The following is a 20,447-nucleotide window of genomic DNA, read 5'->3' as shown; positions in this document are numbered from 1 at the left end:
GGCCCGCCCAGACACTTCGGCCGAGTGCCTAAACTCGGACCGCAGACGTATGTTATCCGCGTTTGGGAGGGCGTCGAAAGAAATACCTGTCGGCTCTTGATGACGTCATCGATCGTCGACGGGTCCAGAATGGAAGAAAAAAACTTCTGGCGATAGGAAATACCTCAATCGCCACAACTTTTGCCCTCGGCTGAGGCATGTGGGTGGGCGGGTTCCGACCAGCGCAATTACGCTGGTCTATGACGTCGCCGGCTTAGGAAATGAGAAAAACGGGCGAAAGTGCCTTTGGCCATTGGCACACTACAGGACAGACACTTTTGGACTGGGCAAAACTGAAATGATGCTGACATCGTTTACATTTACCTGCACTCTTTAGCACATTTTTGTCCCCTCTGCGTATTTATTATAAACAGAGCCAAAGCAACTCGCAACATGTACAGTAACTCCTATGTTTTGGTGGTGTCAATAAATATACCCTTGCTGGACGTCAACAAAAATCAAAGCTTTTCCAAACATTCGTACAATACATATGCTTCAGACCCTTGATAATGTTAATATGCAATGTAATATTGAGTTGATTCAACTTACTATGAGAACATTTCAAACACCGCCCGCGTCTTACACTGAGCACCTTTAAGCCCCCACGCGGTCAGCCACATTGTCGTTCTTTTGAACATACCGGCTACGGATAGTCTGACACAGAAAGTAGGCAAACCCGAGTGCTGACGTCACCAATACGGCTACACAGCTGGCCACCTGCGGTGTACCGTTATGTTCAAACATGTCTGCATTGGGCAGTAGTATCGCATAGTCATTAGGCCCCTCATTTTTATTTACGACATTGCGCTGTCCATTGTTTGTGGTTTTTCCAGGGCTATTGGTGTAGTTCACAATCGAGATATTTGAGAACAAATCGCCATCTGGAGTTTTGTCGTTTGTGCTGTTTGCTAGCGCTGTCTGAGAAATGTTCTTGCTTGCGGTCACATTTGTATCAGTCAGAGTTGCATTACATAGCGTCTCTATGTGTAGAGTGGTCAGGTTCTTGCCTTGGTGTTTACTTGGACTTGTACAGACCAAGTTATACGGACTCTTTATGTACTTTTCCTGACGAAGCCACTTTGCGAAATTAAGCAGCTCACAGTCACAGTTCCAAGGGTTTTGTCTGACTGAGACTGAAAGAAGCATTAAAGTTTGTAACTCGGGAGGAACAGGGGATGTTCGAATCTTGTTACGGTCGAGGTTAACTACGGAGATCATCTTCAAGGATTGAAGCGACTGCCATGGGATTTCTTCCAAGCAGTTGTCACTGAGCTCCAATTCGCTCAGCTTAGCCGATGCCCCATCGAAAGCTGTCGACGCTATGTACGAAATCGAATTGTTCTGTAGGGATAGGAACTGTAGCTTTGGTAGTTCTCCAAAAATGTTGTCGCCGAGTTGGGTCAGTCTATTTCCTTTGAGGTCAATGGTGCGAATCTTCAACAGATTCCTAAACGCTCGTCTCTCTATCACTCTGATCTTGTTGTAGGAAAGGTATAGGTACGTTATGGGCGGAACGTTTAGAAACGATGAGCTTGTGATGACCTCTAGTTCGTTCCTTTCAAGAATTATGCTATACACGCTGGTTGGAAAGTTGCTAGGGACGTAGGTTAGACCTAAAGATTCACAGACTGCGGCGTCTGATGTTGGTAGACAATGGGAACAAACAACAGCACAGGAAGTACCTTGGACGAGTTTTGCGTTAAACAGGAATGAAAGGAATAACGCATAGCTGAACACAGCAGCACGAATCATTGTCACTTGTGTATAGTCATAAAAATGGTCAAAGTCTTACTGCCCTTACCTTTTTATCTTGTGGCATAGAGTGCACGCGTACAGTGAGATCGAGAGGTCATGGGTTCAATATTCCTGGATTGCTAGACGTCGTTTCCTTGGAAAAGCCATTTAACACGACTTCTCTTACTCCATCCAGATGTAGATGGGTTCCAGGCGTTGGTTTGGGAGGTAAAGGGCGGTGGAAGGACAGGGATGGGCTCCGCCCAGTACCATGTCCAAGACACAGTGGATTGTACAACCCACTGCCCCTACGGCCTCAAAAAGCCATGATAGCACCTTTACCAGATCCAGATCCTCCAAAATGATGCTTGAGCTGGAACTACTGTCTTCTTTTTTGCAACTTGTTGCTCACACTGGAACAAAAACCACAGCAAAAAAGAGAGACTCAACAACAATGGTAATAACAATCGTTCGTCTGGGTCTATGTGAGCAGAGGTTCTATATATAGCTAGACAAATGATAACATTAATGTATTCATTTAATAATGTGTCTCGGGATTTACAGAATTCCAAGAAATTGCCCCCTTTCCCCCGCATAGGATTGCTGTTCAATTTGTCGTAAACAGTATTGGTTTTCGTAGTGAGACAAATTTCCGTTTTTCTTGTCTACATTTTTCTATCATATTTACATTTAAGACAGAACTGATGGACATAGATACCATAGATGAGATTTTGATCTCTTATGCATACTAAATTTCTTGTCTTATATTGACCTGTTTAATTCATGTTCTGCAGTGTCAGCAAGGTTTGTTTGACAGCCCTGGTGAATAAAGACAGGTAGGGCCAAATCTAGCCTCCACCAGGCCTTTCTACGGGGGCAAGTATTGTAGAATTAGGCAAAAAAAATGAATAATTGGCCAGGAGAGTCAGTCCACGGTAAGGTTAATATTTCCCCCTCAGACTGCGCAAATGAAACCCTATGGTGGTCAAACTCTCCTGGCAAATATTCTTCCTATAGACGGCGTAGGCAATCTGGTAGAGACTAGGTCAAACCAATGAATAAAGATAAGAATAAAAATACGTAAAGGCAAAGGTCCTTGGCACACACTCAGGACCTTCCTACGACTTTGCTTTAGACCAATCCCAACCGAGGTCGGCGCTGGTTTGGGAGTAGCCTGGAATCCATCCTTTTTTAGCTCCATGGCCAGTTCGCTTCCCTGATCGCAATCACACAGAAAATGACTTTCGATTCCTTGATTGCTAGACGTTGTGTCCCTGGGAAAGCCATTTAACGAATGTAACGTTACAGCGTTTCTTACTCCTTCCAGGTGTAGATGGGTTCGTTGATTAGAGAGGTAAAGGGCGGTAGAAGGGCAGGGATGATGGGCTCCGTCCAGTACCGTGCCCAAGTCTCAGTGGTTTGTACAACCCACTGCCCCTACCGCCTCAAAAGGCTATAGGACCTTTATTAGACCCATTACCTCCAAAAGGATGCGTAGGCTGGAAATACCGTCTTCTTTTTTGCAACTTGTTGCTCACGAATCAGCAAAACACGGCAAACAAGAGAGACCCAACAACAATGGTAATAACAATCGTTCGTCTGGGTCTACGTAAGAGGTTCTATATAGCAAGACATATATGTTTTCATGTAATAAGGTGTCGCGTGATTTCGAGATTTATTTTAAAAAAATAACCCCCTCCCCCATAGGATTGCTGTTCAACTTGGGGTCGTGAACAATGTTGGTTTTCTTGTAGTGAGACAAATTTCCGTTGTTTTGGTCTACCTTTTACTATCTGACCTACATCTTAGACTGAACTGATGGACATATTTGACGCCATAGATGCGATTGTATCTCTTATGCATACTACATTTCTTGTCTTATATTGTCCTGTTTAATTCATGTTCTGCAGTGTCAGCAGGGATTGTTTGACAGCCCTGGCTGTATGAAAACACTTAGGGTCAAGCGTAGCTTCCACCAGGCCTGTCTGCGGTGCTATATATGTATCGTAGAATTCAGCAGAAAATGTTCAATAAGTGACCAGGACAGTCAGTACACGGTAGGGTTAATATTTTCCCCTCAGACTGTGCAAATGAAAGTCTATGGTGGCCAAACTCTCCTGGCAAATATTATCCCTATAGACGGCGTAGTCAATCTGGTTGAGACTAATTCAAACCAATGAATAGAAATAAGAATTGAAATACGTAAAGGCAAAGGTCCTTGGCACACATTCAGGATTTTCCCACGACTTTGCTCTCGACCAATCCCAAGCGAGGTCGGTGCTGGTTAGGGGGTAGCATGGAATTTATTCTTTTTTAGCTCCAGTTCGCTCCTAGCAGACAGAATATGACTTTCCATACTTTCCATTTTTTCAAAATTTGTTTTCGACTGGCTCGATCGAGTTTCAAAGATAAGTAGGCACTTTTGCCGACGAACTCCCACCCACAGATGACTTAAAGGAGTCCTAAACTCCAGAAGGCGGTGTTATTATATACTAGATTATGTGTCAATGAATACATAATCAGCCTACTTTTTACAGAATTTTGCTTATGGTGAATTATTCAAGATGTGTTTTTTAAAACAATATTATACTCACTAAACCCTTGCAGACCCTACCCATGTATTCCCTATGTATAAACACACATCTTTAATGGTGAGTATTTTTGGCATAGATGAGGGTGGTTAAGCACAATAAGAAGGCCAATTGTTAATAAGATATAAAAGAACACAAAGCAAGACGAGTTTTTCTTTACCACCCTGACGTCGACATTCTTTTTATAATGTAACTTTTACCAGGCCTTGTCAGGCACATTGTAATAAGCCATAGGCTGAGGTTGTTTAATCAAATTAATCAGAAAATGGAGGGTCACCTGGGGAATTCGATGCAATACTGAATGCTTTTTGATGCGCACGGGACTAGTGGGTACTTTATCGTATACTGTAAAAAGTATTCATTTTTACTTCCTAAGATTATCATCTATTGGAAAATAACTCCCCACTCTGGGCTTTAGAACTCCTTTAATACCAACCATGGTCAAGAAGAGATCGCGAGGCCATGGTCGACCTTGTGAGACATGGGCTTAAATGTTCTAGTGGATATGGGACGGGCGATACTGTCTAAGCTATCTGCCACCTGTAGGAGGTGTGGCTTTGCTCTATACGCATTGTCGTTTCAGCGAGGCATTCTAACCGTGGCCTTTACCACTTTTCCTCAATATATTTCAAATCCTGGTTGGCGCTGTATGAGAAGCAATAGCGTTTGTGGTAGAAGACACTTTCGCCGTGCGTCATCAGACTTTCCTTTCTATGTCACAGCAGTCCCTAGAGAACGGAACCCTGGATGTGTGCACTGTGGAAAGCACGAAATTCACTTGTCGATTTCTGAATGCGACTATCCAGATGATGTGTTCAACGGTCTTTTGTGAGTGGCAGCATGAGATACACAGTTTGTTTGGTGGCAAGCAAAGTCTGAATCATAACATCTATGTACTTAGAAATCACGAATTTCATACTAAATAAAAATTCATAGCACATCATGAACGTTGAAGCCAACCAGTTTCTTCTCAAAACACAGATGTTTAATACTCCAAAATACTTCACAAAACAGAACACTAACAATATTAGCTATCAATGTATTCGAGCCGTAGCGAAGCCGCATTGTACTATAATGGTAACTAGCGAAAAATTATTCTACAACCTCAGTCCGAGGTTCGACCGCTTTACCTTTTAACTTATGTATCTTCCCATGTGCAACATACATTATTGGCAGCTAGTGCCAGAACTGTTTTCCTTACATCGCTAACCAAATGGTACTATGTTTCAAGATCCGAAGAGCATTTCATTTGACCTTTTCTCTTGACATCAATCTAGTCGTTGGAATAAACGTCATACAAGTATGCAATACGGACACATAAAAATTTCTTGGGCGTATAGATTAACCCTTCATGACAAAATCTATATGATTTTGCATTGCCATTGTCATCAAGAATAACGAAGAGACAAATCCACATAAGAGATCTCATGCAAACATGCGTTTTTGCACTTCTTCTTTTGTTACCTGTTCTTAGCCCATATGGGAAGATATTAATAACATAGGTCTTTAACATTAAAAGTCAACCACACAGTATATGCCACATCACTGGATGTGTAACGTGTGTAAATGACGCACATATGCTGTTCTAACTACTTCACACAGAAAACACGTACACCAGTCTTGGGTATATGGAAATATAGTCAGAAGTATCTTTACACATTTTTGGCAACACCTAGAGGTGCCGGTTCTTTTTCTGTTTGCAATAACAATAACAATTACAGTACGGAGCACTGTAAAAACAGACACAGACAGGCAAAGTATCACAACTTGGCAGCCTGTTGATAGCTTTGTTTAGTTACTTATCACCGTTTAGAACGTGTTCTTTACAAATAGCTTGGCTGGAATTAATATCAGTACATTCTCCTGTACGAACAATCATAACATACGACGTGAATACAGTAATGATATTCTGCAAATTCAGGAAACTATTACCATTGCAGAAGACACCAATGCACTACACATATCAGAAATAATACCATATATATTAGATTTATATATTTTTCTTGTCGTTGGTGTATCATTGCAAACACAGGCACGTACACAATTAAATCAAAGTTGAAATTATCAATGATGATTATGATGAATTCTGTACAGCTTGGTGTCATAGTACCTGCAATGCAGTAGATGCTACAATACGCTTACTGAATAAATCGACATTATTGGTTTACGTTCTTTGTAAATGCAAAGGGCAGACCAATGGAGTGGGTGGCAGGAAGCAAACTGTAAAAAAAAAGGTGAATCACCTTAGAGAACGTGGCCCTTGCCAACTGCAAGTAATGCGCGAATAAGATATATTCTACAAACCAACTACTAGCGAACTGATTTGTATTGGGTGATGTTGTTCTTCTGTCGTTTTTTTGGCAATTGCCAATGGCGCGTTAAAGCTTAGGTAAGAAAATGGACACAGATAATCCGGTTACAATATTAAGAGGGATACAATCTTAGTCACATTTGGGGCCGCGTAACCCTCGCTGCAGCGCCTTCTAGCGGTAAAAAGGTAGAATTAGTCACTGTCACCCTGAGGAAGGTAGCAGGAGGACTACAGAAACGTTGGAAGGTAAGAATAATTTAGGTTGTTCAACAAAGAACAATGTACTATAGTAAAGACTGAAATGAAAGAACAGGGTCTGTCAGAAAGTGCCTCTATGTTTTTTTCTGACAAATTATCAAAACCAGTCGACTTTCTGTTGACAAACCGTAGAGGGCAATGAAGCAATTGAATGGAAAATAGTTTACGTTTCTATGTGGTTTGCATATGTCCTGTTTGAACAAAAAAATCACTGTAGAGTTAGAGACGGGTTATGAGTGAACAATACAAACACATTTCTGCAACATGAATACATCACGTTTAGATAAAAACTGAATTTCTCAAATGACACGCGAAAAGCCAACAAGATTAGGCTTACTGTTCATTGGGAGATATACATGTTCTAACTGATGAAATCTTTCATAAGACAAGTTCTTTTTTAAAAATCTAAAAATATGTTTGCGCATCTAATCATTCACAACTAAGTTGATCATCACAGCGTATGTACCTTAATCCGTTTTCTTCATTTTTAGTACTTGTAAGTTGCAACATTTTGCCGAACACATTTTTTCACTACAAAGTGTTATAGGCAGCAAGTGCAGCATATATCTATTTTGCATCTAGCGTTATCAATGTATTTCATGGCTTCTGTAAGCAACATTCAAATAAGGACAAATACAAGTCCCATCCGTTTAAAAGTGAAGGTAGTTCTAAAACAGTAAATCGAGTTGATTTACCATGTAAAATCCTTGGATATGATATTTTTTCATAACCTTTGTATCTAAATATCTGTTAAACCAGACATTAAGCACTGTTTTACAATGTTTAGCATTAATCTATATTTTGTTTGTGTGATTTTTTTAAATTCCTATATTTAGATAAGTGCAATAATCAAAGCCAATAGTACATTATCAAGTTCCTATTCTGCTAGAACTATATTCAATGTTTTATGATTACTCACATAACGTAGTATTCAATACTTAAACCTATACATTAACTACTACTCTAGTCATTAATTGTAATCAGTGCGCTGCACTGATTTCGTCCAGCCACTTTCGATTTATTTCTTGCTGTGTTATCTAGTAGGTGTTTTTTTAATTGTTAAGGAATAACAATCAACGAAGTGTGTATCTTTAGATTATGTACAATACCTATCTTCTAATTCTGAATATATACAGACATTGCAAGGTAACCTGCGATGGGTCATTCTGAATATGCTCAATCATACCAGACCACGTTCGTCGATTACTCAATGCAAATGAATTTAGAAGATTAGAAGATTTTGCCCCTGGCAGGAATTTTGGACAAGAGCAATTACAAGAACAATACTTGAAGTGATACCTTATATGTATATTGTGTGAAAAGATTTTTTCATATCAGATTCTAAACTATTCAACTCACTGATTCTAATATCAAGTACTTTTGATCAATAATCTATTTTTTCCAAATCACCAACGCAAATGCATCTTCACTGAAATGTTGATAAAGAAGTTTTGAATTATCTTTTTTTGTTAAGTTAATGGTTTCTGGAGTACTATGTGTGTTGGGTGATCTTTTCCTTTCAAATATAATCAACGTTACTGTGTAAAATATATTAAGATACATTATTGATCTTTTTCTATTAGTTAAAACCTTTTCGCTTATGAATGTATATATATTAACTGCAATGCTAGTATTCTTACACTTTGAAGTTGTCTGGGAGCCATGAGACAACAAAAAAAATTAGGTTTTGGTCTCCCTTGTTCTTATCTTGAATGCTATTATCATACACCAATATGCCAATAAACAACAAAAGAGAGCCGCCACTCAACCCACCTATATTCTAATACCATTGATTTTTTGGGTAAAAATCTACGGGATTTCAGTGGCGCTGTATATTCAGCATATTTCTTGTCCAAAATATGAATAAATACTTCACTGTATCCCTTATGATTTGAGATAGAGAGATGTGTATTTACAAATCACTCATTTAGTATTCATATAGACATCATACTACTGTTATCATCTTGGCTATGTACTTGACTCCGGTTAACACTATCATCAGAAACTCTCCATACTCTTGTATTTATAACTCATTCATAATTTACATATATCAAGTTACTGGTGACATTTGATGTTGTTTTCGTCACAAAGGCTATTAAATGTGGCAGAAGTCTAATCAGATTTTCAGCCCCTCTAAGCGAAAGAGAAACTTGATTTTGTTTCCATGTTTCTTGGCACTTTTTGATCTCCTTGACAATGCCCTTCAGGCGGTTTAGAACATTTTGAGAACGTGTCATATTGTAAGGCCAAACGGTGTTGGACTCGTAATGAGGTAACTTGGCAGTGGTTAGTCTCAATGCAAGCTTCTATATGGTTTTTGGATGTTTTCACACAAAATACTTTTTCTGAAAGTGGTTCCGTTAAAAAGTTGTACAGTCATGTAAATCAAAATAGCCATATAATACAATACTGTACAAAATACTGTGAAGTAGGTAATTTTGGGTCAAAATAGTCGGGGTCAAAAAAGTGTTTTCTGTAATTTCTACTTTTCGTGTAGCAATACACCGGGCCAATAGAGAATATATATTTTGGGCACGTTTGGTAATTCATTAAGAAATAAACTGCACATTGGCGCAAATGGAAACTGACGGTAAATACAACTTTGATGCTAGAAATATAATCCGTTTTATAGAAAGTTTAGGATATATACACGTTTGCTTGCAAATGTTGGCTTTCTGCAGTTTTGCAAGCATGTTCTTCTTCTAAAGATGATAACGTTGATAAAATGTTCTTATTTACAAATTTGTACATCGTTATGAGGGTACGTTAATAACGTCTTCGTGCTCGTCAAAGACCCAAGAAGTGGTGTTCTCTTACGAAGGCAACCCTAATACCAATCACCAATTCAGATAAACATTCTTATACATTCTTTCTCTGTTAATTATCTAACACTCATTCTAATCTCATCAACATGAGATAAGGCAAGTCTGTTTTCTGAGAATCTGACGTTTTATACCTCTTACTCTATCGTTAGACTTGTGCCCCTCTTCAGGTCGACCGGCGAGTAGTGTAGGTGTAGGCAGAACTCAAACCTTTCCCTCTCGCTCAAGTTGTTTCAAAACGGGGCGGCCTGTTGTCGTCGACAACGTCGAGGATTGTTTCCAGAACAGGGCTGTGAAAATGAAAATGAAAATGTTAGACATACAACCGCCTACTTATGGATGTGATAAATGTATATTCAGATCCACCAATCTTTATTGGACCAAGACGGGGGCCACTTAAGACTACCAAACGCCGTTGACCGATTGCTCATGTCATACTTTCGGAAGGTATGTTCTGAGCAATCTGGTTCTCAGCTATCCTAAAGAAGACTGTAATAGTAATAGTAATAGCAGTGGTAGTATCAGTATTAGTAGTAGTAGTAGTAGTATTATCAGTAGTAATATAGTAGTAGTAGCAGTAGTAGTGCTTTAACCTTTACTACTACAGTGACAGTAGCTAATCTTTTGTCGATAGTTTTCCCATATAAGTGTATAGATAGGCTTGCTTTCTGGTCTATGGTATTTAAAACTAACAATATGATTTTGGAAGGGTGTACAAAATCTTATCATCTTAGTGGTACTTTGGGAAGCATGCAGAAATTTAGCGGATGCGTTACACCGAAGGGCGCTTATATTGGCTGTACAAATATAGAATGCGTGCAATTGTCACATCCGCTGGGAAACATCCGCTATAGATTGAAAATCCCATTAAAATGATATCTTCGTTCTCTGTGATGCTGAATATCAAGAGAGCTGCCATGGCCCATGGCACTCGCTTTGTGCTCAACCACATGTGTATTTTCAAAGACCAGTCTCATTTCCTTCGTTCAAAGTAAAAATGATTTCAAAACGAAGAGATTTCAAAACAAAGACAAGAGAAAGGTCCCGTGTATCTCCCTCTAGAATAGACTAGATATAGACTTTTTTATCAGTATGAAATAATTTGTATCAAGCTGAAGAATTGTGAGAGCAAACAACTTGCCATCTTTGTGGCGACTGAAAGGACTTGTATCCTCGTATCAGTTGCCCGCCCGCTGAAATTGTCGAAGGCGGTATGGCTTTGTGTATTTGAGATACTATAACTGTAAACTACGTAGATCTATAGAGCGAATAAACCAGTAAGACGTGATGAAAAAAAATATCCCTGAAATGGAAATGCCACAGAGCACTCAGTACGATTTCACCCGAGGTCAGGGTGTCACTTCGGTCACACGAAACCCTCTCTACATTGTTGTAAGGTATGTTTGATACAAGCTCGACAAATGGCTACAACGCTAATGAGGGTCAGCATACGTGACTCTTTGGTAAAGTGCATGAGTCTTGTTGTGTGCATGTTTCAGAAAACACCGTTACGACCAACGGATTTTGAATCTTAGAGATTCTAATTCAGTACCGCCTACAGCGCTGTCATGCTGATTAGACAGCGTAGGTGTGAGTGCCTAGTCTGATCTTATAAGGTCACCTCTAGTATCTGGAAATCAACATTTTCTAAATGCGTGTTTTGACGGAGGTGATGCAGAATAGCAAAACTTACCCAAAGTTTTGGATGGTGTGTCAAAACCAATTATCCTGTCGAATTGATGGAAACTTTTCAACGGTCTAGGATATGGAGAAAACATAGTTTGGATAAAGGAGAGGGCCTCTAATGATAACCTCTTTAGCAAGGTAAAGTATTGGTTGACAACTGATCCTCCAAAATCCATATGATTAGCAAAAGGTTTTGGGCTAAGTCATTTTCGACAAGTCAATAGTAAGCCATGTCATTTTTTTTCATTTCCTTTCCATACTATTCCTAGCTGCGACGTCTATTACATAGGATCCACCTTAATCCATGTCTTTTTGTAGAAGATAAACCAATCCCTTGGATCGTTTTATTCAATACGTGTAATAGGCGATCTCAGAGTGTTAGGAAACAAAGCATAGCAAACAGGGGGAACCCTTTCAAGGTAAGAAAGTCGTGAACTTTGACATGGACCACAATGCATCGCGACCGCACATGCGCATTCAGAACTTTGAGGTGGCTTATGTCTTACCTTGTGTATCTTCGGCCCTTCCCTTCCATGTCGTTGAAGAACGTCAGCGGTGACTGGGGACTACAGGCCCGCGGATCCGGTGATTGGGACATGCTGCCGTTGGTGTCCCCTTGGTTCTTCAGCTCCACCATCTCTATGTTGCCCATCTTCTTGCGGCGCTGCTGGATAGCGGGGACCTGACGGGCCGTACGGCAAGCCAGCATTTGGCGAAGCAGGTGACACAGCTCAACCTGTGTGCCAAGATACACATATAATTATGAAAAATAATAAAGTCATTTCTGCAGAAACAAAAAAATGATTGCATTATCGACTGGTTCTCTGGTCGTCGTCAGGACAAATGACAATCTGATTGTTGTAACTTTTTTTCATTATATTTATTGTGAGCCAATATGGCAAATATATGGCTTCCTTCAGTCAATATTGACCATGGTAAAATCCTAATTCACATCATCCCTACAGCGTCTGCTATGGCTAAACAGTCCTATACTAGGATGACAGTCTCTACCACATAAGTCACATCTGTAAGCTGACTCAGTTCTATTACAAAGTTTGTTTCTGCGGATCCACTTTTTACTGCACTGCGCATCAGTCTAGCTTCCCCTGATTGTCAGCTCAGTGTGCATCCGGAAATTTGCAAGGTCCCCCCAGGTATTAAGATCTAAAGCCTTCAAGCCCCTCTTGCAGACATCTTTGAACCACAGCTGTGGCCGCCCGGTGTTTGATGACCTTACATGATTACTACTCTTATCCATATAATTCTTCTAACAGCATTAGCAACAGTCCCTAGACTTAAGCAGAATACACCGAGGAAAAACGTTAACCTCACATCTAATTTTCTGTTTCTTACCTTTAAAGATAGAATCGATTTAAAAGACAGTAAACGGCTTTCAAGATCCCAACTGGTTTCCTCTGCCTTTCAGATAGTTTATCAAAAGGTTACTTCACTTGGTTTGCAATGAAACAACTATTATATATGCTACTTACCCGGAATCGGTCGTTCATAAAGCTGTAGACAATCGGGTTCATGAAGCTATGGGACATGGCCAGCCAGTGAGCGCTGTATGGAAAGATATTAAAAGCAATTTAGGGTATTCATTCCTTTCCCATTTGAGCTCATGAAAGAGGTAGCTATATATGGCATTCGATCACCCAACCTGCAATGTATGGAAAGATATCAAAAGCAATTACACTCAGCTTTGTTCCTTTACTTTTATAGCTTAAGAAAAAGGAAGCTATGGCACGTGGCCAGGCAACATGAACTGTACGGAGAGATATGCAAAGCAATACAGCACCACATTACTTGTTCTTGTGATACATAATACATGCACTAGGACTATTTTGTTTAAATTGATAGTTGTGACGTGATTCTTAATGAGATCTTGTTATTGTTGCTTCTTATAATAAGAATGATACATAATAGTCGTAGGCTAGTTGGGCAGCCCTGGACGTTTCTCCTGAACAGCCATGTCAATAAATAGCTTACTAATAAGTAGAAAAATAATGGAAATAACATTTTAGTGTCAACTACTCTCCGACTAGCAAACCTTGCAAAGCAATGATAGTCGCATGGCATTCATAGTGATACTCTGCTAGATAAGCGAAACTATTGATACGTCAAAGTTATGCGTGACAGTCGTTCACAATAATATCTACTTACTCTGTGTACCGTATGCAAATGTATCACTTGCGTCAATGCATCAACACTTGTCAGAATGAATTTATTTACTTCGCCAAACATGATGTTTGGCTAATAGTAATTGGTTCATTACAAGTGCACTTTGGCCAAATCTGTTTTCGTGTACCACAACCAACAGCGGTTATTTGACTCAATTATAGAAGACCCTTTGAACCCATTACGGAGAGGCTTGAGATAATTGGTTATACTTTTGAAAAGGTAACTCGTGTTACAAGACAGGGCCACATTATAACTATCATTTGTACATGGCTGATCTAGAAAGACATGGGGTTAATATGATTATCTGATTCCTCGGCTGTGCATAAGCCGCGCTGTAGCGCCTTTTGATTTTTGACAGACTGTAGTAGTTAAAAAGATTACGCTGATGGGCCTGGCGCCAGTTTGACAACCGCAATTTAGGACTTACTTTAAGCTCAGAAATAAGTCGTGCTGCGATTATGTCCTGATGTTATACGACTTCGGTTGATCAGATTGCATTGAACGGAAATCCATTAGCGCTTGAGCTATGTTTGCTGGTGAAAAACCAACAAACTGATTATATTCTTCTTCTATTTTTGAATTCCATGTGAAGAATAACCGACTAGAACTATGCAGAAGTTATGCTCGCTCCTTACTGAGATCCCCGATCTTCAGAGACTGGTTCCCACCGTGCCGCGAGGCGATCTCCGGCAGAAAGACTCGGTCGTGTAACCGGCTACAGACGTTTAGATACTGCCAGGTTCACTAAGAGCCCCATTGACTACATGGTGACCCTGCTAAACAGCACTGACTAGTATGATAGTATGCAATTAAGATTTCAATTCCGAAGAATGCTGTAGTTGTGACGTGTAACAGTGAAATGTCTTATGTGTATGACAAGTTGATGTCGTTTTGTAAACAAGCCTGTTAATTGCTGAATAAACTTGTCATAATCATCATCATCATCATCATCATCATCATCAAAGCTGACCACCATATTGGTGTCCGTATTTGTTTTTCAATGGATCGTGGCCAAGGTGTCCTCAGCATTACTTTATTTTCTTTGAGTCCAAGACATCTAACAGTGTTCATTTAAGAGTATCAAAGATCTTGATTCAAACGTCCAAAATGATTAAGCTATGATTCACTGAAATGCAAATAGGGGCACCAACATGGCTGCGGTCACAACGATGACGTCACGTAAAACGCTTTTCTCCATTCACACCATTGTTAAAGATTTAAAAAAATCATCTTACCAGAAGAAGAATATGTAAGACCGGGCCGGGTTGCCGTATACGAACTTGGGGTGCAGGTCCAGGATGAAGCGAAAGACGTGGAGTGGCAGCCATGACACCACGAACATGCTGACCACAGTGCACAGCATCTTGATGATCTATAAAACACAAACTACCAGCTTTAGTTACCCAATAGTATCAATGAAATCAAGGTTAGGCTAGTTTTACCAAAGTACGCATCAGTATTTTTATTTGACAAACTACATACTGTTACAGTGCTTCAAATTCATTTCGCAATATGGTCTGGGTTTAAAAAACCTTTGCTAGTAAAGTAGCAAGAATTCTCACTTGTATTGACTTTTTTGACTTGACAGAAGGTTTAACCACGTACCAATGATGAAAGTCACTGAGAACTAGACAGTGTAACCTTCTATAAGAAAGTAAGAGGTTACAAAACGACTCAAAAAGTGGTATCTGTTTACAAACTATGTGATCTTTAACTTTGACCTAGACCATAATGCGTCATGCACGATGCCTTACCATTAAGCTTTTGTCGCAGTATTGTGGTACTTTCATTGTGATACCATAACAAACAAACGATAGACAACTTTCAGTATCATTATGTCTTTCCCGCTATATCCTGCAATATTTCAATCAATACTCCGGTTTCAACTGCTAAATCTTGCTCACAATCATGAAATGAAATTGCTGTGTGGTTCGCTACCTTCTTCCGTTGGCGTGCCTGGTTGTTGTCGTCGATCCGACCGATATCAGCGGGCGCCTTCCCCCACAGCTCGGTTCCGATGCGGAGGTACGTGCCGCACAGGATGACCACGGGCAGGGCGTAGGACACGAGCATGAATGCGACAGTGTAGCCGAACTCGTACTTCTCGGCCCAGATCTCCTCGCACCAGTTCCCGTAGCTGTACACGACCTGTCGGGAGATGGCCAACTGGGGGATGGCCAGGCCTGACGACACCACCCAGATCAACACCACAATCAGCCTGGCGTTGGTCTTCGTCACCCGTATCATCAGCGGGTGCACCACCCCGTAGAAACGATCGACTCCGATCGTCACCAGAGTAAAGATACTCACTAGTACGCTCGTTTGTTGTGAGAATCTCACTAGAGGACACATTACATCCCCCCATATCCACCCCTGCAGCATGACTTCAGTAAAACTAAACGGCATACAGAATACTGCCATCGTGATGTCCGCGAACGCTAAGTTTATGAGATACACGTTTAGATCAGTCCGTTTGAGAGCATCTCTGGTTAGAACTAGCACTACCATAGAGTTTCCAATCAGAGACAGAACCGTGGCGGCTCCGTAAAATATAATAAGGGCGGACTGGGATGCGACAGAGATCGAGGATGCCGTTCCAGTCAATGAGAATGACCTGTTTTCTGAATCTGACTCATTTGTATTGATCCAAGGAATCGAAGAATTAAAGTCAGTCATATCTACATCCTGTCTACAGTCGGTATCATTCATCTTGGACTGTCGTATCTAGCTACGAACCTACTCTACATGATGTATATCTAGAAATTACTAATAGTCTCTTGTTCTTCCATTGTCAACGTTGACGGTGTGGTTGCAGGAATCTGTAAAATTATGAAAATTGATTCATGAATAAAGATATTTCTTGTACATTTTTGCCCAGGTGAAGGTACAGGTAGTAACAGAGACATGTTGGTACGTGTATCGTGGTCTATGGCATATAGGGTCGGCATCTTCTCGCTTCTTGGTAACAGTGACAATTTCTATTGTATGGTGTTAGCTTCAATCGATTTATCAAAATGCACGAGCAACATATATCTTATCAGTGCTCATGAATCTACAGTTACGGACTTTCTTTCTACATCAGTAAATATGATATTTCTATCATTATCAAACATGATACAATCAACGTTGAAATGCATTTCATCTTCTGCCGTATGTGAGGTACAAATCAATTAATGATAACAACGATTCCCAAGGACACTGATATAGTGTTAACACAACAGTATTACACGTATGTCATTGATGGTCTTTATATGCTTAATATGGACAATCAATAAATAAATGAATAGATAACTTCACATGTTATATCCTACAGTGGTTCTCAAACCAAATCATGCCATAAAACGTGTCTATAGTAAACACTCAAGGAACTTGGATAAATCTTTTAACAATGTTACCATTTATGTCAGTTGAAACTTTAACTGCATCCCAAACATATGTGCCCCTAGCCCTTCCACATTGAAGGGGAATATTGACGCTTAGGCTTTGATTGACAACAAACAGGGTTATCTACGTGTGCAAATGTAAGGCCCATTTGCATCATAACCTTCAGTAATTAACTTTATTGACAAGATTGATATTAGGGGAATATAATTAGCTTTTAAAGAGCTAATCTTCAAGTACACTATGGGGGCTCCCTTAATTACATTGCCTAGAGGATATGCCATCTGCTTTCATTTTCCGAAGATTTTCTTCATCCTGTCACGGGTGTACAGGTAATATGAGGACCCTACCCTGGCGCACCAGTCTACGATCCGTCCTTCTTCCTGCGTTAGCGCTGATACCCCGCCTCCTGTTTGCTTGTTTGTTTGTTCCTTATGATCGGTAATCAGCCATTGAAACAGACGAGTGTCTTAGAATTGCTACACTTGTTGCCAAAACTGTTACAAAGTTGAGTGCATCCAATAAATGCCATGTAATCGGTAAAAGTAATTGTACTAGCATGAATTGTTTATTTATTTGTTTTGCCAGAAACACATGTCGCCTGGTGGCATTTTCTGACGATTCCTGGGGGGTTCAGCCCCATACATAGAAATGCTGAGCAAGAATAAGATTGTCAAATAATAACAAATGATACAGGAATAAAGATTAACTTGAAAATATAACTATTCATTAAACAACAAAAATCCTTATTAGATGATAACTGAAATAACGATAACGTAATAGACTAGAAATATTGAGTAATCCATATGATGGAGAATCAAAATAATGAATGAAATATTTGACCCAGTACTCCGTGTTTGCAGCTCAGGTAACGATGACGTTATGTAGAAAGCAAGAAAAGGGACGAACTGTTATCCATTGCGTCTACTCTCTAAAGAGGCTCCATTGAGTCTGTCTCGCAAGACTGAAAGCCTTACTTTCCTCAAAGATGTTTGTTACATAAGCATTGTCTTACTTTGGTGCAGTACAGGTTACTGCAAAAGCATCAAAAGTCATCAGCATTATCTTGTCCTTTCAAGTGAGAAGGAAGAACTCCCTCTTTATCTGGTACCAAGTTAATTTGTCATGAGTTAGTCTAAGTCCCGTACGGCCCAGGCGCTTTCATCAAAAGTACATTAAGGATAATTCCCTAACACCACTAGCATATTCATGTTCACTGAAGTTCACCAATTCTATTAACCTTACATTAGGCAATGATTTAATGATATACGGCAGTCTTGCACTAACGGGATATTGAATGTAGCGCTTGTCTAAACAGTTCCAAACAACTTAAAGTTTTGACTTCATGTATATTCATCGCGCCTGGTTCATTCGATGCACGTTAGTCGCAGCAGTGAAAAAGAGCTAGTTTTTAGGGCTAGTTAAGTTACTACATGTATAGTTCAATTGTAACCAAACAGAATATGTACTAAGAGCTTAAAACACTCTCTCACTTAACCAACCAACCAACCAACCAACCAACCAACCAACCACAACCAACCAATCACTCACTCCCTCACGCTCATTCACTCACTCACTCACTCACTCACTCGCTAACAAGCGTGAGGCTAGATTAGGTTGCACACTGACCTTTCTGAATGACATTAGAAAATAAATAACCAACCGCTGGCTTGTCGGCTGCTGCCGTTTTCATAACTTGTTAATTTATGGTTGAAGCCCATCTAGAAACCCATTGGAAAAGTAAAATGAAGTCAAAACTAATTCTCCAAGGCTTTGAAAGATTGCAATAAGTTTTGTTTTGCCTTCAAAACGATTTGCACGTTTTCATACAAGTCTATAACAGTTAATTCCTGCTCCATTTTACAGAAACCCCTAAAGTCTGCAAACTAGCCTTCCCGTAGATTACGGTGGGGGCACTAATGCCGTTCTAAGCTATAGAATGGTTGAGTGTTAGACGCTTTCCATGGTGCAGCCGTTCACTCATTAGTAGCTGTGTGCCCTCACCCCGGGGGTAAAACCATAGGCTCGAAGAAAATGTATATTTAGAATTTCAGTTGCTTCCGTAGGATATACAATTGGGTCTCGTTCCATTTGAATGTACAACACATGGCGTCCGGTATAATAGAAAACTACTTCTTGGACGTAATAATTTGTGTGATCAGGCTAGTTAACGAATTAAACATCATGCAACCTTTCCTGGATTATAGATGATGGGATATTATCAGAAATTATTTACTTAATATGATATAATATAAAGTGTAAAGTTGTGAAATCAACAACAATTATTGTAACTTTACGTTTGCCATATTATCACTGAGGCGGCGACTTTTCAGTGACCGTACATGTCTTTCTTGATCAAAAGCAATAAAAAAAGCGAGACATACATAAGCAGGGTGAAAATGTCACTAGTAGTTCACGAATTTCAGTGAAAAAGAAATGTACTTTGTACGTTTTGTGTGATTTCATGTCTTCCAAATAATGATCATTGATATTATGCTCCATATTTAGTTTCTAATTACGAATGCGATTTTGGCCGCTCAATGCATATATATGGTATCCATACAGTGTGTTCTTGTTATGTTCAATCTATACTAGACTACATAGCACTGTTTTAGAGACCTTCCATCAAAGTGCAGCAAACCATTGCAACAAGAATTATTTACGCTCCAAACATTCTCGTTACAATGGCGCCGTACCTCACTTGAGCATGTTCTCACTAACAGAAAAAAACTCATAAGAATTCTCAATTGTCCCCAAATATAGAAGTCAAATGGAAAACAACTTACAAGAGTGTATCTACCAACTTGAAGGCCCCTGTTGACCATGATTCCATGAGGCATAGCGTGTTTCGAGAAACGGCACGACGTCTCCAAAATAACTAATCCGGTTTCTATTGCATAGGATGTTGGGCTGTACCAAATATGAGAGGTGGAAAAAACGCAAAACCATAGCAAATTAAAGGCGTAGATCGCGGTAAAAATCCTTACCTCTTAGATGTTATGATAAAAATGAAGAAACGCTCAAACATCTTTTTGGCTATTCCGAAAATTGCAGACAGGTATACATATCAGATACACCCAAACACTGCACTGCTTGAAGCAAAACAGTGAAGATTCTGATTGCTTCATTATAAAGGGCCCTGTGTAGACAAAACTGTGCAATTCCAGCTGAGCAAATATCATTCATATTATCTCGAGCCGCACATTGGACTGCAAGCTTTTTTTCACCCTAGGCGATATGATTGTAATCAAGTTATGTATCACATATGGCGAATTCATAGGGGTCCTCGCAGCCTTTGTGATATATATATATTACATTTATTTCAAGTTGAATTCACTTATAATTCATTACCTGTTTGTTAGCCTATGGTGTCGCATTTTAGGCAACTACGATTACATTTTAGGCTGATACTTTGGTATTTTCACTCATCTTAAATCTATACAT

General features: G+C 39.8%; 1 protein-coding gene across 1 annotated transcript; it reads right to left on the bottom strand.

Moving 5' to 3' along the window:
• Positions 1-8,734: 8,734 nt before the first annotated feature.
• Positions 8,735-16,435, bottom strand: LOC136448714 (QRFP-like peptide receptor). The gene is made up of 5 exons (XM_066448350.1): positions 15,561-16,435; positions 14,858-14,994; positions 12,932-13,004; positions 11,948-12,177; positions 8,735-10,045 (listed from the first exon to the last, which is right to left on the bottom strand). The coding sequence occupies exons 1-5, from the start codon at positions 16,329-16,331 to the stop codon at positions 9,979-9,981; spliced, it is 1,278 nt and encodes a 425-aa protein (XP_066304447.1). The 5' UTR covers positions 16,332-16,435; the 3' UTR covers positions 8,735-9,978.
• Between the last annotated feature and the right edge of the window lie 4,012 nt (positions 16,436-20,447).

The sequence above is a fragment of the Branchiostoma lanceolatum genome, chromosome 14 (genome assembly GCF_035083965.1).
Source record: "Branchiostoma lanceolatum isolate klBraLanc5 chromosome 14, klBraLanc5.hap2, whole genome shotgun sequence".
Taxonomy (NCBI): Eukaryota; Metazoa; Chordata; class Leptocardii; order Amphioxiformes; family Branchiostomatidae; genus Branchiostoma; species Branchiostoma lanceolatum.
The sequence above is the reverse complement of the archived record's forward strand: the minus strand, read 5'-3'. Positions and strand labels throughout refer to the sequence as shown.